The 24,785-nt window shown below is 40.2% G+C and overlaps 1 protein-coding gene across 4 annotated transcripts in view; it reads right to left on the bottom strand.

Annotated features, from left to right (window-relative positions):
- The window catches only part of SPHKAP (SPHK1 interactor, AKAP domain containing), a 354,145-nt gene that overhangs the window by 55,579 nt on the left and 273,781 nt on the right, over positions 1-24,785 (bottom strand). For all 4 annotated transcript variants that reach the window (XM_077488505.1, XM_077488504.1, XM_077488507.1 and 1 more), the window contains 2 exons: positions 3,447-3,506; positions 1,636-1,770 (listed from right to left, as the gene is read on the bottom strand). In XM_077488505.1, the coding sequence (XP_077344631.1) occupies positions 1,636-1,770; positions 3,447-3,506 (195 nt within the window). The remainder of the gene's footprint in view (positions 1-1,635; positions 1,771-3,446; positions 3,507-24,785) is intronic.

Here is a 24,785-nt window from a genome sequence, read left to right as displayed (position 1 = left end):
AGCTTTCGTCTCCAAATTTTTTCTGAGCATGCGTGGCACTTTGTGCGTTGGAATTCTCTACACGAGCGGAAAAAGTTTGATCGGATTTTGTTGTCAGAAAATTTTAGATCCAGCTCGCAAACTTTTTCCGTCGGAAATTCCCACACAAGATCGGATTTTCCGACAACATAATCCGATCAGACTTTTTCCGGCGGAATTTCCGACCGTGTGGATGGGGCATTAGGTGCAATCTGGTCACACTCTGTTTTCTGCGCCAAGCATAGTGTGCCTCTGAACCCTTTGTAATGTGTTTCCCCGGGGCCATTTACTAGAAACAGTCTTGTTTCCCACTGACAATAACAGGGAAAGTTCACAAAAGGCATTGGCTGAAATTTTTGGATTTGTTGGCTTTTTAACTCCTAGGATTTCAGTCCTCTACACGTGTTATCTGAGTATTGTTGTTTAGAAGAATCGGTGTCTATCATAAATAATACAGTTAGAAGAGGTAAATGTGACCATTTTTCTCTATTACCTCGTTGGATTTGAAAAGAAGTGCTAATTTTTATGATAAATGTAGAAAATTGCTATGTTTTTCCTGACGTTTCCCCTTATGCTGCAACAGTTTCATTGTAAACCCTCTTGAGACATGAATACAATGCCTGACTTTACAGCTAGATAAATAGCTACGGAATGCAATGTGTCAGTGTTTAGCGGAATCTATTTAGGGAATTCGCTTTTGTTTGACGTGATGGTTCAGGAGCATAGTGGGATGTATAAGTGGGCTTGAATGGTCTGTTTTTGGAATTAAAAAAATCTAACTTATATTGGATAATAATAGTAAGTTATGGAGTTCAAAAATAGATGTCACTTGAACAGAACTGGAGAACTTGTTTGATCTTACTGACATCCTTATCGCAGAATAATACATAGATTTCCGAAACTCACTGCAGGACAAGTAGGGAATTATATATATCTTTCTGCTTTACATGGAGAGATGATAAGGACTTAGTCTACTCTGGCTTGAATCAACATTTACTGAAGTATCTACAAGATGACTGGTTGCTGCTCAAAGATGACTGTTTGAATAGTTCAAATTCACTGGTGGTTAGGGCAGGAGATCAGGCCTCTTGTACTTGAGGTTGCATGGTGAACACTTAGTGGCTATTGTAGTAGTTACTCCAGATATGCTGTTTTTAAGAAGTGAAGACTTCCCAGATTAAAGTACGAGTAAACGCAAATGCATAATTTTTACCTATAGGTAAGCATATAATATGGCTTACCTAAAGGTACTGTAAATATCTCCTAAACGTGCCCCATTTAGGAGATATTTACTGTATATGCAGCCGGTGACATTACCGGTGCATGTGCTCTGAAAGAACAGTAACGTGGGTCCTGTGTCGTAAAGCGGTGGCTCCTACGCGCATGCTTATGGCACGCGCATGGCTCTGGCCACACACACCGAATAAAGATCAACAGTGACAGCGCACCGCTGGAAGACTTTGTTCTAAGGTGAGTTACACATAATGTGCTAGTACGGAATGCATACTAGTACATTATGGCTTTACCTTGCAGGTTGCAAAAAAAAAACAACAACACAGGAGCACTTGAAGGAGCTATGTACTCCTGCTGTATATAAACCACCTCTATTTCTCTTACCTGTGAACTATCTGATGCCGGGCCACATTTTCTATGTGTTAATCCACTGAACAACACAATCTCATCTTCTTTCAGCTCTTGTGACCTTACTGAATTTATAAGCCTTAGCAAATCCGGAGACACTTCATCCAGCTTCTAAAAAATAAAGAGCCACATTTATTAACCATTGTTGAAAAAGGACTCCTATGAGACATTACTTCCCCTGAATTTTTTTAGATCCCAGTCTTTAGAGACATGGCGAGTCTTTGTCACTCGCTGGTCCATATTTCTGAGGACCCTAAAGCTTGGGTCACTTGAAGCTGAATATTAGGTCATTGCTTGTCAAGGCTGTGAATGAAACACAGTCTAGCCAGCATTAGGGCAGGAACAGGGTACAACTTAGTTTCAAATTGCAAGTACTTAGTCTAAAAGAGGAACTAAACTCTGGAAGCTTTGACCAAAACAAAAATCAGGTGGATGGCTGATGGGAAAATTTAATTTTCCTTATTATTATTGGCTCACCAATATCTAAGAATGCATTTTAAGCCTGGTTACCTTAGCTGACTTCATACCATTGAAATGTCAATACGAACTGACCAAATGATCAAGCCCTTTCAGGAATGTGTGCTATCTTCCTGAAAAGGTAATACTGCTATTCAGGGTTTACAATTGGTCAAATGCTACCAACTACCCCTGTATATACTACAGACAAAACTTGGAATAGTTAGCCCCCAACAGAACAACGACAAGCACATGTCTGTCTTGATCATCTGCCAAACCATAGTAATAATACAGGCTCGAAGAGCATCTATATTTTACCTGCAGCTAAGTTTTCTTTATATATTATTTTAATATGATTACATTTATACTTCTGTCACTATACAGCATCTGTCATTACCGAATTCAATGTTATATATCTGTAAGTGTTTGTGTGATTATTGAACATCTCAAAAAAAGAAACCCCAAAACATAACTGTCATGTAACTGTGATAAAACAATGGCAAATGACTAGTCACTAGTATTCCATGTGGTATCCCTGCAGTTGATCTCCCCTCTTACAAAATCACCATGCATTGTTCAGCACTGTGTCTCCATGTGGATGTAGTCATCTTGGCAGAGGCAGGGCTTTGCCACCCCAACAATGAGCCAATAAAAGTACAGTTATAACACCACCAAATTTTACTCAAAATTTCCTGAGACCAACAGTCAGAGGCATTGGTGCCTTGGATCTCACACTGCAGATACACAGCTATAAGGCTGTAGGCACAGGAGTGTCTAGGCATCATCTTCACATACCAGTGATTGGCAGCTCTAAATTTCTCTTTATAATCTCGAGCCAGTGAGTGGGCTCCCAATCATGTGACCACTGCAACAGTTTTACAGTGTAGACCAGCACAATACGTATGCAAACATGGACATTTCCATCTATAATAAGGGATTAAGGAAAACGCTCCATGGCAAAACCAAAGGCAAAAGGTCTCTTGTGCCATCTTCCAAAGTGCATTGTATTGAACTGAGAGAGCATATAACTAGTATAAATTAAGCAAATTTTGAAGGGAAGTTGAAGGGAGTGAGGAGGTTTTTCTAGGGAGATCTTACGATTGTAATAAACATTTCTGCAAGATACTGTTGGGGATGACAATTAACACTCTGGTAGAAGAGAGGTTGAAATAAATGTAAGGTGGGACTTTATAACTTATAATTGGTGCTCTCTGAATATCTAAATCCAGTGCTTTAATAACTTTTTTTTTCCCAGAAACATATATTACAGCATGCCTGTCAATGCAAATTGAGCGTATGATCAAAGAATGCAAAAGAAGAGCTTAACTTACCTTTCGTAAAGCTTCATGACTTGACTCCTCATTGAAAGCATTCAAATTTACAAAGCAGATCTGCAAAACATAAAGAATATGAGAAGTTAATGCTGTTTTTGAATTCCATTGAACGTGTGCTCTTAGCTCAAGATGTTCCTTTTCAGTGTATGTGAAGCACTGTGTTGCTTAAATGTAAAAATCCATTAGCCGTAAGTATAGCGGATGAGAAATTTTAATACCAACTATGTGATCTCTAGCCCTACTTCAATGATGAATTAATGCCACAGAGAAATGTTTTTGTGCATAGTTGAGTCGCTTAGCCTTGTTTCCATGTCCTATGCATGAAAAGATAGGAATTGGGGTGCAGAAAAATGGTAGCAGATGCTCTGGACTGATGAGTCAAAATTTGAAATATTTGGCTGTAGTTTGTTTGCCAAAGGGCTGGAGAGAGGTACATTAACGAATGCAGGCAACAGTGAAGAATGAGGTTCCTTACAAGTTTGGGGCTGCATTTCTGCAAATGGAGTTGGGGATTTGGTCATCAATAGTGTCCTCAATGCCGAGAAATAAGGGCAGATACTTATCCACCATGCCATACCATCAGGGATGCATGCAATTTTCCTCAAATGTATTCAGCAGCAGCACAATTACCCCAAACATACAGCCAATGTCATTAAGAAAAGTGATGGTTTGGTCAACATCATCAAGTCTGTCTGGGATTACATGAAGCAACAGAAGGATTTGAGGCAGCCTACATCTAAAGAAGATCTTTGGTTGTTCTCCAAAATGTATGCAACAGCCTTTCTTTCTTCAAAAACTGCGTGCAAGTGTACCTTGAAGAATTGATGCTGTTTTGAAGGCAAAGGGTGGGCACACCAAATATTGATTTGATTTGGATCTTCTTCTGTTTATTTACTTTCCATTTTGTTATTGACAAAAATAAACTATAAACACTTCTATTAATGAAAGCATTCATAATTTACAGTATTTCCTCACACCTGTCTAAAAATGTGTTACCCCAAAAAAGAAGTTGGGCCATTGATTACAAGCAGTTCATTGTTTTTTTTTTATGGCGAAGCATTGCTTTTAAATTGGAGTGGTGCCTTAATACCAATTTTGCATTACATGGCAGCCTCAGCCTGCTTTTGGGGGCACTAGCGATTGCTTCCACTGGGTCCCCACATGGACACAGTAAGCTCTGCCCACAAGTACAGTGCTGGTCCACTCAGCGGCTGGTGACAAATGTCAGTGATAATACATTTCTAACTACCACCAATTAGAGTCAAACTGACTAGGAAGTTGAAATGCAACATGTAATATTAAAACATGTAGCCCATAGAGAGCTATAAAGTTAGTTATAGGTCTCTTTCACACAGGCACCTCCATGAAGTGGACTAATACAGGATGCCATGCATCAAGGTATCCACCCAACACCAACATTAACACATTTTAAAATGGTATGGAAGGGTATCTCCCCAGGTGAGTGAGAACATGAAAACTTGCACTTGATCCAAGGGTCTGAAAACTTTCAGACCCTTGGATCTCCAATTACTTAGGGGGAAACCCTACTGACTTGACATGGTCACTATAGGTTTCTATGCTTTACCGTTATGGTCTTGTCCGCCTGGGTGTTGTTCCGTTCAGTCCAATCTTCATTCAACTCCCTGTCTCTCTTTCTTTTTTATCTTTCCCCCTTTGTCTTCCTTTAATCTCTCCTGCTTTGCCTTTTTTGTGTTTTTTTAAATCATATCATATCATATATCATATATCATATATCCTATATCCTTCTTGACTTTGCCCCCTACATTTGTGAAGAGTTAAGTCTCCACCACAGCGTGTGGTAGCATCCCATGCTTACCTCTCTCCTGGGGACCCAACCCTGTCAGGCTATATCTTTTTTGCAGTTGGATTAAGCCCTCCCTAATGACTTTTATGGGACTGCTTTCATATTCCAATTTGTGTTATATGTGCTATAAGGGCTGAAGTTGTACACTATGTTTACCTGCTTTTGGCATTACACTGCCTGTTTGGAAAGGCTCTTACTCTTTGTACTTCATAATGTATTACTTCCACGTGTGAGCTCGATGTCATTGTATTATTCAATATGCTTGAAATTATTCACATTTTTTAAACTAAAAAAAAAATTAACATGGACTGATACTGGAAATTAGTATATGATACATCATTTTTAATTTCTTGTTTTTCTCTTTTTGTGATATCTTTGTCTTATGGTCAACATTTTTGATCCACTCCTTTTATGTCCAACTTGTATTCAGGGATGGGTAGGAAGCTCATGTTTTTTCTTCTTTCTCTTGTTTTCTAACTGTTACTTTAACATGTGTATCCTGATATTGTACCCACAAGTTGTATCTCTGTCTTTTTTATAAAATGCAATAAAACTATTGAGATAAGAGGGGATTAAATACCTTTATAAAATAAGCAGAAAAATACATTCAAGAAAAAAAAAAATGGTACAACATCGCCTACTCTTTAATTCAGTGCTGCCAAAATATTTCTTGGCTTTAACTGATTTCTAAGGAAATATGACACGCTCACACTCAGTAGTTAAATGGATGTAACCAAATGCCTTTTAAAAGTAACTTTTACATATATTGTTAAAACACACTTAAATGCGGTTTAGCATGCCTCGGTGGTGGGGAATTATTTAATCACATACATTAAATCTTTGAGCATAAAGAAATGCTCTCTTGTCATACGTAGCACTCAGTATTGTTGCAAACTGAAAGCCTGACTGCATGTCTCCACCTTCTTACCACGTCTTACAGTCTTCACTGCTGAATAATTATCTTAACTTCTTTTTGTTCATTGCCTGCTTCTAAACGTGCAACAGACTGGCTGTTTAAAGATCAAGAATAAATCCCACGCAGAGTACTGCAGAACACCAACTTACGTTCACAGCTTCATATCCAGTAATTACAATATTTTAACAAAAATGATGGCCACATGACAGTCTCGCAGCAGAAACTAAGTTGTTAAAAATATGATAAGAAATTGAATTTTTTTACTGGTAAAACTGTTGACTAAAAATGAAAACGCTCAGAGTTCACTAAACCCACACAGAATCCAAATTTATGGTTCCAGTTAGTTTTTTTGGACTTCTTCTTTCTCTGAGTCTCCAGTGGTGAGATTTCCGAGAAGTAGTGTGTCTTCTTCCACAAAGACAAAGCGAAGGTATCACTCTCACTACTGGATTACCCAATTATTTGTATAATCTACATTAAAAGGAAGCCATCATCCTGGATTTACAGTGGCTGTTTTGAGGTATGGCATCACTGGCGTCCCAGAAAGATACAAGTAAACAAGTGATTCAACATGCCAGGTTCCCTGACCCATTTACCACCAGGCAGTGCACATGATTAGAGTCCTTAATTAGATCAAACATTGTACCTTTAAATGTTGGGTGAGTTTGGAACAGGACATGGCTTCCCTTCCCTTACAAACACTACCCTGGAAATTCTCATCCCTCCCCTCTGCACTTAAAGCACATCCATTAATAGATACCACCTCTGGCAGTCTTATCTAAAGCAGGGTGCCTTTCATCATTTCCCAGAGGCGGCCTATTGTGGATTTCTCTGGCTATTGGTGCTACTGGATTTTTTTCTAACCTTTCAGACCTATGCTTTAGGCCTTCCTTGATTCAAATCAATTCTGGCTTAGGGATTTTTTTTGGACAGAAATGTATTATGGATATCCAATACCCTGGCTGCTATAGGGACTTTTTATTTCACATGGGCGCCTCCTCCATGTAAATATCCCTGCAGGCCAAAAACCTAAAAAGATAAGTAGGAGCTTTTCTATCAATGAAACATCATTCTGTCCTGAGTGAAGAGTTTTCTCTTTTTACTTGCTCTTTGTTGGGCGTTTAACAAAAATTACAACTCTAAAGAGTCTAAAAGTCATAAAAAGGTCAAACAATGGCAATCTGGTAAACTCATAAATGTAAGTGTTCCCAACCAGAAAAAAAAGTAATTCATTTTAAATTAGCAGCGATAGTAATTTATTTTGTAAATTAGGATGCCTCTCTACTTTAGAAAACGTTTGCAGTAAGAGATAGTCCCATCTGCTATTCTACCTAGAGCACCCGTGTAATGTTGCAATCTCGGCAGGATCCGTCTTTGGCATATGCTGGTATAAGAATTCTAGTGTGTGCCTGCGTGACCCCACATACGTATTGCTTGATTACCCTGGGGATGAACGATCCTTTATTTGGTCAATGAATATTTAATTGTAAAACTTGCAAGGAAGATAGAAAAGAGAAACAGTAAAACTCTAAGCAGCTATATACTTTTATTGGAGGTTTTTTGAGGTTTTTTTTGTGTATTTTCTCCTGCAAGCACTCTTACTTATTTCCTACCTAGTTGCGTTAATGCTGCATTAAAGCCAATCTATTGTATTACATAAAAATGAAAGCTAACAGTTTAATGGCATTTAGTCGCCACCTTTTCACAGGCACCAAAGCTGTCCACAAGTTGGTAAAATTAAAGAGCAGCTACTATACACTCAGAGTTATGTTTTTCTTCTTTAACTTGTATCTTTGTATAATTTGTACACATGACCAGCTATATTTGTGTATTACATAAACAGGCTCTGTTCTTGCTCAGTAAATCTTCTTATGATTATGCATTGCTTATCCACTCTATTAGAGTAAATCTCTGAGGTTGATTTACTGAAGACAAACAGACTGTGCACTTTGCAAATAGCAGTTGGCCTCTGCAAGTGCAGTTGCTCCAGAACTTAGTAAATGAGCTAAGGGTTCACTTTGCAAACAATACCCAATCATGTGCAAGGAAAAAAACAAAAAAAAGCACTTTTGCTTGGACAGGATTGGATGATGGAAGTCAGCAGAGCTTCTGCTCATTTACTAAGCTTTGGAGCAAATGCACTTGCAGAATGCAACTTTGCAAAGTGTACAGTCTTCTCCCATTTAGTAAATCAACCCCCCCCCCCCCCCCGAGTCAGTTCTAAGCCCTTGTACACATGGTCGGAGAATCTGTCGGAATGAGTCTTATCGGACCGTGTCGTCAGATAATCCGACTGTGTGTGGTATGCATCGGACTGATTTCGTCCGAATCTCCGTCCGACCCAATTTTCCAACATGTTGGAAATATTTCCCGACCAACTGGGCCGGACGGACCTAATCCGATCATCTGTAGAGCATTTTGATTGGACCAAGTGCCACGCATGCTCAGATCAAATTCCTACATCAAAGATATTGGCTACTAGCCTGAATGTAGTCCCATCGTAACGAAATTACGTCATCACGTTCTGAAAGATCGGATTTTTCACCAACTTGGCCCGACCGTGTGTATGCAACAGTTTCGGACACAATCCGTCGGACTAAATCCGACGGGCAAAATCCGACAGATTTGGTTGCCAAAATCTCCAACCGTGTGTACGTGGGCTAAGTCTTCTGACCAGTCTGAAAATTAAGTTATCTCAATGGTCCTTAAAGTGCTTTGCTTATATGCAACAGGTGACTGTATTGTACACTTTTCTTATACTACTAGACTATTCTGTTCAGCCACAAGTAATAAAAGGAAAGTCTGTTATAAGCTAAAAGTCACTGGAGATATTGCTTACAAAAGGGCTATGGACTCCATTGTTGGTTGGACAGCCCTTTCACATGGTCTCATTCACATGCTCCTATATATTCTGAATGGAGCTGTACATTCTGCTGGTAATGTAGTGATATGCTATAAATGGGCGATATGTTAGCTTTAAAGGAAAGTTATTCTGAGAGAAATACACTATTATGCTGATCCAATGGATTAAATGAATACTAAGGTAAAGTGACCAGATTTTTCAAATTAAATCCAGGGACATATTTTTTTTTTTTTTACTAGTAATAGCAGCAATCAGCGCCTCATAGCGGGATTGCGATATTGCGGTGGGAAAATCGGACACTAATGCCGCGTACACATGACCGGTTTTTCCAACGGAATAAACTCTAAAGGTTTTTCCAACGGAATTCCGATGGAGTTCCGCTGAAACGGTGACATACAACACGTACAGCAGGACTTAACATAGGAAGTTCAATAGCCAATAGCTTCCGTCTCGTACTTGCTTCAGAGCATACGTCATTTTTGGTCCGTCGGAACAGCATACAGACGAGCAGTTTTCCTGATAGGAATTGGTTCAGTCGGAAATATTTAAAACATGTTCTATTTCTAGGTCCGTCAGAATTTTCAAAAAAAAGAAAAGTCAGATGAGGCACACACATGATCAGAATATCCGATGAAAAGATTCCGTCTGAATTTTTCTGTTGGACATTCCGCTCGTGTGTACGCGGCATTAGTGACACTTTTGACACTTTGTGGGAATCAGTGACACTAACACAGAGATCAGTGCTAAAAATATGTACTGTCACTGTACTAATGACACTGGCTTGGAAGGAGATAACATCTAGGGCAATCAATGGGTTAAATGTGTGCCTAACAAGTGTTTTCTCACTGTAGGGCAGGTGGTTTTACTAAGGGAAGACATAGATCCCTGTACTTGCTTTGCAGGAACACAGGATCAATGTCTTCCACACTGACAGAATGGCGAACAGAATGGATTTGAGCCAAGGCAGAAGAACATGTGAGCGGAGCCGCTCTGACCAGCACATCAGCATCAGAAAGGGACACAGATAATGGAAAAAAAAAATACAGCCCCCTAAGCTAGTAGGAGCGGGGGGGGGGGGGGATGTAATTCAGATTTTTATTCTGCACTGACTGTCTTTGAAAATTTCCCCAGCTCCTGTTGAAGTCAAATCTGGGACAAAACCAGGGACAGACTTGGTCCAAGGACAGTGTCCGCAATCCGGGGACTGTCCTCTGAAACCGGGGACATCTGGTCACCCTATACTAAGGGGCCTACTTGGAACAAGTATTCAGATCAGGAGTTCTCAATGAAACCAATGCAAGCTTGTCCCAGGACAGGCAACCGATGGTCACTAATGGCAGCCCATATATTCTTGTCAGTATATCATTCCTTGTGAAGGAAACTTATGGCGTTGGGGCAATTTTATTTTTTAGTGCATTACTAGGATTCCTATACAGTAGCACTATGGTTTATTTTAAGTGATAGTACAGCAGTAGATGCTTGCCTTGAGATTTCCTTTTTGTTAATGAGAAAGGAAAACATACAAAACATTTATTATGCAATATTTAATATCTATCTGAGTAAAAAAAATGAAAATTGAATTTAGTCCTAATGATAATAAATAAAAACTCAAAATACATACAAAAACAACTAAACATTCCCTTTAAGCTTCGAAATGCTAATTGTACTCCCTGATGTGAATATGACCAAGAATAATTTAAACATTTTTATATAATATATACAATCATTACGGTACAGCAAAAAAATTCGATACATAAAACCATAAACAAAATTGTTACTATAAACTAAAATATGTACTGCAAATACTAGAAAGTGTACTTTTTAAAATCACATCAACGCCAATGGTTACATCAGCAAAAGGTTATATAAAATGCCCACCCAATGGCTAATGGCACTGTTCTCCTGTGGTCTGTAGGTTACAATTGTTTGTGCTCCATACGTATAGATAGAGATAATATTGATGCATGATGACAAAATTAGAAACAGAATACAGGCAGTCCCCGAGTTATGAACAAGCTAGGGAATGTAGGTTTGTTCTAAAGTGGAATTTGTTCATAAGTCGTAACAGTACCTTTTTTAAGCGCAACTTCAGCCAGGTGCTTCTGGCTGTGCAAAGTGGGATGTTCCGGGTGCTTCTGGGCATGCAGTCCTGTATGTGGGGTGTGCAGTACATGTAGTACTGCAGTGTGAGATGTGTCCCGTTCTGCAAGATGGCTACTCAGCGATTTCCGGGACCAGCATGGAGCGCATGCTGCCGGCAGAATATACCATTATATTATGCCACCACTGCGGATCCCTGCCATTATTGCTCCAATATCCATTTTGTATAAAGGCAACCCTGCAGATACAGGAATGTATCAGAAGAACCTAGGCAGGTCACCAGCAGCAGTCATTTATTTCTACTGAAGATGCTGTATTTAGTTTTTCTTTTTATGAAGCAACAAACACAGTAGCCAGCTTATAAGTGTAGCACTGACCCCCGAAGGAGTGGCTGTTTTTCTTCTGGGCTTACCGATTACCTTCTCCAGCTCGTAACTCGCCATTCTTGTCTAGGGGTTCCCGAGGTTGATGGCCCAGTAACTGCAGAAACCACACTTGAATTCCTTTTTAAGGTTTTTATTTGCATAAATCAGTTGAACAAAACTCAGTCTCTATTAGGAATAGAGGGTATAAGGATGAAGTATAGCTCAGGTACTTGGAAACTGCTGACCGTAATAAATAACATAATCCAGGGAATAACCACTCTCAACTGGGTTCTTTAACTATTGGATAAATTCTTGTTTGTGGATACTAGCAGCCAACAAATAATTTAAGCTTAGCAAAGTCTCTGCCATAGACTTGGTTGTAAAACTTTAGATGCTCACAGGAACTTAGTTGCAAAAGGAAGGATAGAGGTAGGAACGTTCTTACTGTACCAGTATCTTGCAGCCGGTCCGGCGATACCGTAAGAAATGTGGATTCAATTAGTGTCCATAACAGCTCAGCTTCCCCCGGAATACACAGCGGAACAAATGCGCCCACTGATTGGCCCTGAGAGAGAGATTGGTACCCAATGCGTCCAACCAGACTGCGTTCTAATGCCTCTCACAGGTGAAAACCCCACCTATGACCAGGCAGAACATTAGTACAGCCCAGCCAATCTGATGCCAAAACACAATTTTACACAATTAACCACAAGACTCAACTACAGTCTTGGGAAAAAAATAAATTTACAGACATAGCGCATACTCTTCAGGAGTATCGGTGCTACACAAGGAAATGTAAATTGCAGTGACTATTTTCAAGGGGCAATGATTAATCGCTGATAAGATTTGATATTTTCCCAATTTTCCCCCTGGTAAATGGAATCTGTTTCTGTGGGTTAATGCACCGTGCACATAGCCCTGCTCTTCACACTGCCTTATTAAATAAGCCTGCCAATGTCTGGAACTACAGCTGCTCAAAAACCACGATAGCCAAGACTGGGAAAACCCATTTAAGACTGGTCATAGATGAGCAGATGTTTTATCTAAAATGATGAACAGGGAAAATTGTCTGTGCATTCTAAAACATGTTACTAGAGTGCTCAGAATCATGGTCTACTTTCAAATTGTCTGATGTGTGTTAGTATCATAAGCACACATGATTAAATTACACCAGGCAAGCAAATGCAGCCACCAGCCATGGGTAACCAGGCTCTCTGTGATTTGCCTTCTTCACTTAAGGCAAAAATGACACATACAGTGCCTTGCAAAAGTATTCACCTCCCTTGGCTTTTTACCTATTTTGTTACATTACAGCCTTTAGTTCAATGTTTTTTTAATCTAAATTATATGTGATGGATCAGAACACAATAGTCCAAGTTGGGGAAGTAAAATTAGAAAAATATATACATAAAACTATTTTTCAGAAATAGAAAACTGATAATAGCCATGCACGTAAGTATTTGTTGCTATGAAGCCCATAAAAAGTCCATAAGAAGCTCTGGTGCAACCAATTACCTTCAGAAGTCACATAATTAGTGAAATTATGTCCACCTACTGTATGTGCAATCTAAGTGTCACATGATCTGTCATTACATATATACATCTTTTTGAAAGGCCCCAGAGGCTGCAACACCTAAGCAAGAGGTACCGCTAACTAAACACTGACATGAAGACTAAGGAACTCTCCAAACAAGTAAGGGTCAATGTCATTGAGAAGTACAAGTCAGGATTAGGTTATAAAAAAAATCCAAATCTTTGATAAACCGTAGGAGCCCCATCAAATCTATATAACCAAAAAGAACATGGCACAACAGCAAACCTGCCACAGAGACCTAAAGCAAACCTGGAGGAGCTGCAGAGTTCCACAGCAGAGACTGGAGTATCTGTACATAGGACGACAACAAGCTGTATGCTCCATAGAGTTGGGCTTTATGGCAGAGTGGCCAGAAGAAAGCCATTACTTTCAGCAAAAAACAAAATGGAACATTTTGAGTTTGCGAAAAGGCATGTGGAAGACTCACAAAATGTATGGAGGAAGGTGCTCTGGTCTGATGAGGCTAAAATTGAACTTTATGGCCATCAAAGAAAATGCTATGTCTGGTGCAAACCCAACACATCATCCAAAGAACACCAATGAAATTCCTTTTTCTGGATATTTTTGTTGTTATTCTGTCTCTCACTGTGAAAATAAACCTACCATTAAAATAATAGACTTATCATTTCTTTGTCAGTGGGCAAAAGTACAAAATCAGCAGGAGATCAAATACATTTTCCCTCACTGTACACTATAAGCCTGGTATTACTCTTTCTCCACAATAAAGGAAGTGGTCTGCAAACCTTGAGAAAGCATAGTAATTATGTGCATCTTTCATGCACTACCTTAGGCTGGGACCACACTTGTGTTGCAATAATGCACGTTACCTCTACGGGTGGTGCTGCCCGATACCATGGCACCCTTCTCTGGACCATTTGAGACCCGTCTACCCTCAGAGAAAGAAGAGATAGAGGACTTGCATCACATGACTCAAATAAAGACCCATGGATAAAAGATACTTATACAAAGTAATATAAACAAAATAAAGACAGTGGGGTCCCTTAAAGGCCGTAGGTAAGGTTAATATCTTGGCTCACTAAAAGAATGGCCTTGGAAAGAACTTTATGTACAATGCCTTAGATGCAGCATGGCAATTGTACACTTGCTGAGCATACTGCTTTCAAGTACAAGGTAATCTAAGCTGGAACTAACACTTTTCTGTCTGCTAAATGAGGAGCTGTTAATTTGTTTATGCTGAACATACAAAAAAGAAATTAACTGTCCATGAACTAAATGTGAACTCCCATTCTTTCCCCCAAGCCTACAGTTTTCCCCTGCTGCATTCGAGCTGAGTAAATGCTGATTAAAAAATAATCATTGAAACTCAGCCAGGAATAATTGGAGATAATTAAAGGCTTGCACTGAATCCCTGAATCTCTTCTTTAATCATCAGCTATATTTAAAATCTTGTAAATATTAGCTGATCCATTGGATCTAAATGAAATATTAGATATTTTTTGTGCAGCTAACATTTTCAATTGCTGTTCTTGTACCAGAAATGCGTCAGTGTATAACAAACAAATATACTGTATGCTTGAAGCAGTGTGTCTTATTAAAGCAAATTAAAAAGAGCAGGGAGAGTATATTTGGAATGCGGGCCCAAATGCATGCATGGGTTTTAATGCACATAGTGGTTGTGATCACTGAACCTTTCTAACTGATCATATGCGCATTAATCGGTTCTAGTTAGCTGTTTGCATTCAACATTCAAGTGTCTTTGTGCCTTATGTTTCAAGATTGTGTACCACAGTATGGGCATGCCAACATTTTCCTACAAAAAAACAGACTTAGTTTAAAAAAAAATAATAATCATACTGGCTCACCATGAAATGATTAATGCTATGTCAAAAAATTAATGTGGAATTCAAGCTTAAACCCAAGTGCTCTTATAAGTGTCCCACCCCCCCACCCCCCTCCTAACACCTATGCTTACTAAACTGTGTAAGAAAGATGTACTGTATATGCTTACCTATTTTCAGTCAGCTCCGGACCAGTTACTGAATTTGATCTCCCGTGTGTCAGCCAGTGATGGCTGCAAGGGAGAGAAAAGAGCACTCTGACAACAGCTAGTAAAGCCTGGAGCAGAGATGTCACCCATAGGCTTCAGCAGCCGCTCCCATCTCTCTCCTGAACCCACACTAGTTAACAATGGTGAGCTGGATCACGTCACCAAACCGGAGTGGCCTGAAAATAGATAATTACAGTATATACATATTTCTTACACAGGTTAGTTCGTATAGGTGTTAGGAGGGTGGAGGATACAGTTTTAGGACTAGTTAGGGTTAAAATGGAATTTCACTTTAAGCGATTGCCGCCCGCCGGCCATCATATGACGGCCAGGCAGCGTGGCTCTTGTTCTGGGCAGGCGTCATATGGCATCCATCCATTTAAACAGGGCATGCGCACGATCATGTTCGCGCAGCCCTGTACCTTCGGTGGTAGCATGTCTCGGAGTCACCGCTCGCCACCGAGGGGGGTGAACAGCCATCGGGCATGGCTGCTTACCACGTGATCGGCCGTGATAAAGTCACGGCCAATCACAGATGGTACCCCCACTTTGCATGGCGCATGCACATCGGTGGCAGTGTGTTCCCAGGAACACTGCTCGTTTCTGACGCTAGTAAACAGCCATTTGCCGACGGCTGTTTACCACATGATCGGCTATGATCCTTTCACACCCGATCACTAAATGTAAACACAGAGCAGTAACGATATGTTACCGGGTTCTACTCTTCGCACACTGATCGTGTGTTAGAAGGAGATTGCGGTAACATCTCGTTACTACCTATAGTGTACACCAATCACACTGATTGCCCCCCCAATAAAGAGGAGCCGCCACCACCCATCAAAGTACACAGTTCATCTGTCACAGTCCATCTGAGTACCCAAGTACCTGAGTACCTGTCACAGTCCATCTGAGTACCTGGGCACCTATCAGAGTCCATCTGAGTACCCGAGTACCTGTCACATTCCATCTGAGTACCCCAGTACCTGAGTATCCAAGTCCACAGTCCATCTGAGTAACCAAGTACCTGTCACAGTCCATCTGAGTACCTGTTACAGTCCATCTGAGTACCTGTCACAGTTCATATGAGTACCTGAGTACCTGTCACAGTCCATTTGAGTACCTGTCACTGCCCTTCAGAGTACACGAATTCCAGTCCCTAGCTCATCAGTGTACCCAAGTACCTATCTATAGCCCATCAGAGTACCCGAGTACCTGTCACCAGCCCATATATGCTATGTGTTAGAAATATCTTATACATTGACAACTTTGTGTAAAAAATTTTTTTATTTTTTAATATTTGTTTTCCACATTGTTCAAAAACTTCTTGAAAAAAAATAAACTGTTTAAAAGACTCATTATGCCTCATAGATTATACGTTGGGTTGTTTACTTTCCAAAATGGGGCCATTTTGTGGGCAATTCCATTGTTCTGTTGCTCCAGAGCCTTCAAAAGTGTAATATATGGTTGAGAAATCAGATGTATGTTGGGCCTTTGTATGTGGCCAGGCTGTCTAAAAGTCTCATGCATGTGGTATTGCCATACTCGGGAAGAGTAGCAGAAGGTATTTTGGGGTGTAATTTGTTGTATGCATATGCTGTGTGTGAGAAATAACCTCATAATATGACAAAAAAAAAAAATCTTAATTTTGCAAAGAATTGTGGTAAAAATTTCAACAATTTAAAGGATCTTTTTTTTTTTTTTTTAAATAACAAACATGTCATACTTACCTTCACTGTGCAGCTTGTTTTGCACAGAGTGGCCCCCCGAACATCCTCTTATGGGGTCACCCAGCAGCTCTCGCGGCTCGTCCCCACATCAGATAACCTCCTAGGAGAAGCGCTCTCCCGAGGGGGGTCATCTTGCGGGCACGCTCCCGAGTCCAGCATTCGGCATCCATAGACACGAATGCCAGACTCGGCCCCACCCCCTGGTGCCCGGGTCATTGGATTTGATTAACAGCAGCGGGAACCAATGGCTGCACTGCTATAAATCTATCCAATCAACAGCCGGGACCCCGTGGAGAGAAAGACAGAACGTTCCCGCCGAAGAGATGAAGAAGCTTAAGTAAAATGGGGGTGCCGGAGGGCCGGTGACTGCCAGGTTTTTTTTACAACCCCTTTAAGTAGTTTATGTCTTGATAGGAAAAAGGTATCTCTATTTAATGCCCTACCGTATGGAAATTGTAAGCCAGCCAGTGCTAAATTTCTGCATACAAAGATGAGCACAGTAAGAAAGGCCTCTAGATACAGTTCATTGAGGAGTTATACAAGTTTCATTTTTTACATTCCCCTTCATTGATAGCCATGTGCACATACTTGTAAATTTTAAAATGCCAGTAGTTTGACCCAAAACAGTTAAGAACACCACATTTTTATTTTGGGCACATCACGACTTGCCATTTGATTGGACGCTGTAGTGTACACTCCACAAGTTTATAAAGTTCACATTTGCATAAGTTGTAGCCTCTACGCTCGCTTGCCCACATCACAGATGCAAATTCACGGAGTAAATTCTGTGAGCATACATTTTGCTTGTTCATGTATGATCGATGTGCAATGTTTCATGCATAACCTTTAAAAAATCAAGCCCAGTCAGTTTAATTACTCCTCAGCAGAGAGAGCACAGAGCTCTCTCTAAATTTGTAACTATAAGGACCCATTCCAGTGAGGCCCGCACAGTCAGTCCCATAGGCACCTTTTGCATAGTGCAATCCTAGTAGCAGCTGTCCAGAGTGGGAAGAATAAACTTTACAGATCAACTCCAGCTAACACATTTGTGATAGTTCAGGGTAGAGTAAGGAAGGGTTAGAGGTTCTGTCAGTTTGTTCTGCTCTCTGTGAACCACTGTGGATGTTTTCACTTCACTGGAAATTCTTCTCAAAATAAAGAGAATTTATTACTTAGATATCCCTGCACACATATATTATGCTACAACCCCCTCCTAAACGTTACAAAGAAGGGAGAGCATGTAAAGGTAATGTATTTAAGCAATAAAAAGCACTTAAATAAGGTAACCAGCAATTTGTTAATTTTTTTTAAATAGTGCCATCTTACAAGGAACATGTAACAAATATAAAAAAGTAGGTGTTAGCTCACATAGATGACATTAAAACGGTAGTAAAACACTGGGTGTTTTTTGTTTTTTCTTCTAACCTGACAGGTAATATCATAATGTGCTGGCACATTATGTTAACCGCTACTCCACCACCGCACGCCGATGTATGTCGGCAGAATGCCAGGGGTGCACAAAAGGGTGTACCCGTATGTCCCTTTATAATCTCGGGCAAGTGGGCGCGTGCACATCGCCAGAGGCACGCCTGACTCGATGTCCACCGGTGGCACCCGATCGTGACGAGTAGTGGCAGAACGGGAAAAAGGTATTTCCCTGTTCTGCCTAGTGATATGACAGGGATCTACTGCTCCCTGTCATCGGGAGCAGTGATCTCTGTCATGTCCTAAGTAGCCCATCCCTCCTAAACTTAGAACACACTGAGGGAACACAGTTAACCCCTTGATCCCCCCCTAATGTTTAACCCCATCCCTGCCAGTGACATTTACATGGTAATCAGTGGCTATTTTTAGCTCTGATCCATGTAAAAATGTCAATGGTCCCAAAATAGTGTCAAAAGTGTCCGATCTGTCCATCACAATGTCGCAGTCCTGATAAAAATCCCTGATCACCGCCATTACTAATAAAAAAATATATAAAAATACCATATATCAATCTCCTGTTTTTTTTACCCAAAAATTTACACATTGGCCTAAACAGAGAAAGACATTTGTTTTTTTTTTACATATTTTTTGGTGATATTTATTATAGCAAAATGTAAAAAATATGCTTTTTCTTCAAAATTGACAGTTTTTTTTGTTTATAGCGCAAAAAATAAAAACCGCAGAGGTGATCAAATATCACCAAAAGAAAGCTCTATTTGTGGTAAAAAAATATGTCAATTATGTTTGGGTACAATGTCGCAAAACTGCGCAATTGTCAGTTAAAGTGACGCAGTGCCGAATCGCAAAAAATGCTCTGTCATTAGAGGGTAAAATCTTCCGGGGCTAAAGTGGTTAAACCTATGTGAAAACAAAGCCTTCCAGCACCGAGCTGTCACTGCTGCAGGTGCTTCCATCTTCACCTGGTTTTCCTTTCGGGTCCGCGGACTTCGGCTGTGTGACTGGCCGGAGCTGCAATGATGTCACTGTCGCACATGCGCATGGGAGCTGCTGTTTACGGCACAGGACTCTGAAGGAATGGCCCAGGTGGCTGTTCCTTCAGAGCGCATGCGCCGATGACATCACCAGTTGCATGTACAGTAAATAACTCCTAAATGGTGCACATTTAGGAGATATTTACAGTACCTATATAATAGTACCTATAATAAGGCTTACCTATAGGTAAAAGTCAGAGATGGAAGTTTACTCCCACAAGAAGTAGCACTCTGCTCCAAGCTGCTCCACCCCCACTGCCACTTGAACACCGGGTGCCAGAGGAAAGCCAAGCCGCCTATTCTAACAAACTCAATAAAGTGAAAAGGAACAGTTGCCCAATGCAAAGAAACTGACAACAGTGTTTATTTTATGAGACATTGACAGGCTTTGCAATGACAGTCCCCGCCCTAGGAATGCCCGACTAACGCATTTTACGCAATACTTATTAGAGGGGCAACGGTTAGAGGGCTGGGACTGTCATTGCAATGCCTGTCGATGTTTCATACAACAAACATGGATGTTGGTGATCTTTGCAGTGTGTGGCGATTCCTTTTCCCAGTACAGTATTAGGTATTATTCAAATTTGGCAATAAAAGTGGAAATGCACTTTAAAATACTTGGCTGGAGTTGCACTTTAACGTAATCTGTTAAAGTAAGTAATATTATGATTTCACAGTTATTCAACATAAAAACAGGGTATCACTCTCAATGACAACTTGTCATGCGCCTTAGTAGTCATAGTAATGATAATGCTATTACTGCCCAAAACACTTTAAACTATCATTATTGTCTTTTTGCTAGAAAACACATTTTTCGATGCAGCGCCCTTTGGAAAGGAATATAATAGACACCCAAGACCAAGAAACTTACAGCCTACCCCACTATTCTGTATGTGGAACAGTTTATGAATGCTTTTGATATAGCAAGCATTTTGATCATTTTCCAACAAATTAAGATTATCTAATACTTTCCGAAACATTTAAAGGGTAATTCCACTTTTGTGGGGGGAAAAAAATAGCAAATAAAGAAAAAATTATATAGTGTATAGAATTGCAATACTAGTCATATTATAATTGAATGTTATTAAAAATGACCTTTCCTTTTCAATCTGCAGCCACTGTAATTTTCTATAAATGCAATGCAATACATAGAGTTGTTCTGTACACAGAATGTGTACTGACCACTCCCCAGAAACATAATGTCCTGCTTGTGTGATTGACTCACTGATTTTCCCAGAAGTCTGCCTAAGATACAAGTCAGATTTCAGGCACTCCCTGCAACAAAAATTAAATTTTTGGTGAGATATTTCCAATAGAAAACACGTCTAAAGGGATGCATGCCCAGCAATTTTCCTCGTTCGTGCCCTGCAGCTGCCACAGCTGACTGATAATTATGAAACTAGTCCCATTAGACCCACTCAGCCAAGAGACACCGACAACATGGATTCCTTCAGAATAACAAAAGGTAGGAATCAGCAACAAAGGTTCTTATAATCCTTGCAAGGTACATAGATCACCCAGAGGGGAATGTTTTTTTCTCAACAAAAGTGGAGTTACACTATAACAGATGTAGCCTCTAATCAGCTATGCTCCTGGAAACTGCACTACATGCTGGTAACTGTTATTATCCCTTACATTATTTCAAATCAAATAGTGAACGTGCACAAGGTTCTCATGAATGCTATGCTCTCATTTCCCCAAAGCCTTTACTTCAAGCACTTGAAGATGTTATAAAAAGCTGCAGGATTTGGTTAAAGCCAAAGTGGGCTTTGTAGGGAGCATGGGAGCTCTTCAACATCTTGTCCCAGCTTATAAAAAGAATAGATGTAAGGGAGATCATCAATCTTCTTTGAAAACAGATGGGGAGATTTCACAACACGTCTTCTGAGAGCAAGGTACAGATTGAGAGATAACTGACATCCTGATGCAGCTTGGGAAATATGCAAAAATCTGTTAGTGAATCCGTTATGTAACCCAGAACCTCTAGATACCACTGGAACAATTACCAAAGACGACCTCTACGAAGAGTGGTTTCATTTTAAAGGCCAGCTGCAGCTTAAACTTTGTTTGTTTTGGATGGACTTAAAACATAAAAAGGAAATACTTAAAATGGAAAAGTGGTATTGCTGTAAATGATTCCATTTGAGAGATTTCACTTCACTTCCTGTCCCTCTGACAGCTTGTGACAACAGGACAGGAAATGAGGAGAGCAGTCAAGAGGTCATCATCAGGACAGAAAATCACAGGCAGAACTAAAAACCTGAACTTTCTGAAAAAAAAAAAACTAATAGAAGTTCTAACACTTCCCTTATTTTAGTAAAGGAGGTGTATTGCAGCAGGCAGCGTCTCCAAGGTAGAGATTAAGGCTGGATTCACACCTAGGCAATTTTAGTGCTTTTTGCAGATTTGCACTACAGTCCATTTAACATGGTTTCCTATGGAACACGTTCTGTAGTGGAAAACTGCAAAATGCAAAAAGCACTAAAACCTCATAGGTGTGAATCCAGCCTTAACATGACATCCTGTCAAGGCAAAAGTAATAGGAAGCCTCCCCAACGGGGACACATAGAGTAAGAAAGACCTGAAATCAGTTATATACCTTCCTCATAGTGTGCAAACCTGATAAAATAAGACGTTTTGACTGGAGCTGGGTTTTAAGGGGATGCCATGTTGAATCATATTAAAAAATGAAATTACCTGTTCATGCATATTCAGTTCTCCTCTTTACCATTTGATGGCTGAGCAAGTTTGTAAAAGAAAGCCTACCTACCGAACTCTTTACTCCCTTATTCATCAAAGATTGCAGTTCAATGTTTCTAAATGCCAAATAGTGCATCTGTGGAAAAAAGAACCCCCTGATTGTACAATATTAGGGTACAGGGGTGTCCAGCACTACAGAGGAAAACGATTTTGAAGTACGTATTTCAGATGACTACAAAATGAGGAACTGAGGCCAGGCATTGGGAAAAGAGAACTGAATTCTAGGATGCATCACTAGGGGGGTCACCAGCAGGAGAAAGGAGGTCCTGATTACCATACATCAACCTTTATGCCTAGTACATGCCAAACTGGACGAAAAAAAAAAACGCTTTCTGATCAATCGTCCAATAATCTGATCGTTGGCACAGCTTCCGAGAGCTGATCATGACAGTTCATGCAAAATTCATGCAAAGTTGTCTAAAGGGACAGGCATGAAATTTTTCCTGCACAATAACAGAATAAATGATTTTCATTAAACCAGTACATTATTCGTCCATAAAAAAATTGAGTGACCAAGAACGCTCATGCTTTGAAACAAAAGAATACATTACAATATAATACAATTCATTACTTTACACCATCAAAGTTGTTTTCTGTTTTTATGAGAATTTTCGTATCTCAATTTCAAGACTAGCATGCAAAAAAACGATCATTTGTCTAATATTCTCACTATGTGTACCAGCCTTTAGTTATACCTCATTTAGACTACTGTGTCCAGCAGGAGGATAGTAAAAAAATAAGAACTAACTCACTCTAAGGCCCCTTTCGCACTTGTACGACTTGCCCCACAATTTGGGACCGCAAAGTAGCATGACAAGTTATTCCCCATGATTTCCAATTACAACCATTCATATTAGTATGACTCCCACATCATGCCTACTTCAAAGTAGTCCCTGCGCTGCTTTGGTCCAACTTTGATGCGAGTTACACAGGCATTCCCTTAAATTGAGGCATAATTGCGGCTGTGGAATTGTGGTAAAATCAACTTAAAAGTCGCAGTAGTGTGAAAGGGACCTTAGAAAGTATTATTTTACCAAAAGAGTAGTTGATGCTTGGAATAGACTTACAACAGAGTTAGTGAAGTCAGGGGAAGTCATAAAGGGTGTCATAGACCAAAAGTCAAATTCATATATATGTCTGTGGCAGGTACAGGAATTTGTTGGTGTTTGCACTTTGGAAGGAATACGCACACTCCACACTTTCCCCAGTGCACTCCTGCCCTTCCTCCCTGGCCACTGGACCTGTCACACTGACAGATGCTTGACCTTGGCCTTTTATACTAAGGCTGCTTTCACACTGCAGCTGCCTGAGCATTAGCGGTAAAGAGCCATTCATTTTAGCGGTGCTTTACCGCTGTTATAGCGGCACTTTGGTGCCGCTATTTGGCCAGTAGCGGGGCGCTATTTCTAGTGCTAAAACGCCTGAAAACTGCCCCAGTGTGAAAGGGGTCTAAGGGAGTTCAAAGCCTTATTGGGAACTGATAGACTGGCCCCCATCAGGTTCTTTCTATTGAATTGTATTGAAACTGTACTGTCTCTTCTCACATTGTAAAAGTGCTGCACACACTGTTGGTGCTATATAAATCCTGTATAATAATAATAACTTGCAAATGACAGTGCACAGCATTCAGTGGATTCATAGTGGCTATTCAGTCCAATAGAGGCTTTGGAGTCTGCCCACTGCTGTGCACTGTCACTTAAAAGTGGTGCGGACCCAATAGGAAGCTAGTCTTTCACTTCCCATCATGCTCCGCCTACAAAATGACAAGTCATTTCCCAAATAAAGGCATTGCCCAAATATGGATAATGACAACAGCTGTATCCCCAGTCCTTTTGTTTTCTTTTAGCTTTCAGATGGTGAATCTTCTAGCTGAGAGGTAAAAGAGGCCAGGGAAACAGTGCTGCGTGAAAAGCTGTCACATATATGACAGCTTTGCAGCACAGGCACAGCCTGCCCTAAATACTGATATACTTCTGTACACCAGTTTAGAGCTGGTCCTAATTACTGCCAGTTTTGTGCCCATGTCTCCCATGTTTGGCTGCCTGGTGCATAGTTTAGAAATCTCCCCATTGCCACCGAATTCTCCCCACAGAGTTGACCTTCTGCTGCTGCTGGGGATGACATTAACCACTGAGAGTGTGAAAGAGTTGTGCTACTCAGACATCCTTTCCACCCATCTCCTTCATTCATCAAACTCATACCATTCTTTCCCAGAATACAAAGTGCTCTGGGAACAGTAAAATGAATGACACCTTACATTTTGGTAAAGTTTACTACACGTTCTATGCAAAGAAGGAGGCACATGGAAGGGGTGGGCAAGTGGCGCAACTCTTTCCCACGCGCAGTGGCTGATGTTAACCCCAGCGCTGTGGGTAGGACCTGTTAGTGGTGGGGAGATTTCTATACTATTCAGTGAACAGCTGGATATGGGACACTCTTTATTACAGGCAAAGTAAGTTATATAAATAGGGTGTTTATATTAAAAACCTTTACTACTTCTGAATATGATCATAAGATGTGTATGTTTATTTATGTTTTTTGGTCCCATGTATTTAAATGCTTAAATGCTTTAAATGTTATGCATTCATTTTTCTTTTTTAAAATTTGATTTCATTTTATCATTTGTTTAAGTTGTATGCTTTCACGCTTTTATGGAGGGGTGATATGCTGCCTACTATATGATAACACACAGGAGCAAATA

Source organism: Lithobates pipiens, unplaced genomic scaffold, assembly GCF_037356315.1.
Source record: "Lithobates pipiens isolate NorthernLeopardFrog02 unplaced genomic scaffold, aLitPip1_a1.2 Scaffold_18, whole genome shotgun sequence".
NCBI lineage: Eukaryota > Metazoa > Chordata > Amphibia > Anura > Ranidae > Lithobates > Lithobates pipiens.
This window is presented reverse-complemented; position numbering and strand designations above follow the sequence as displayed.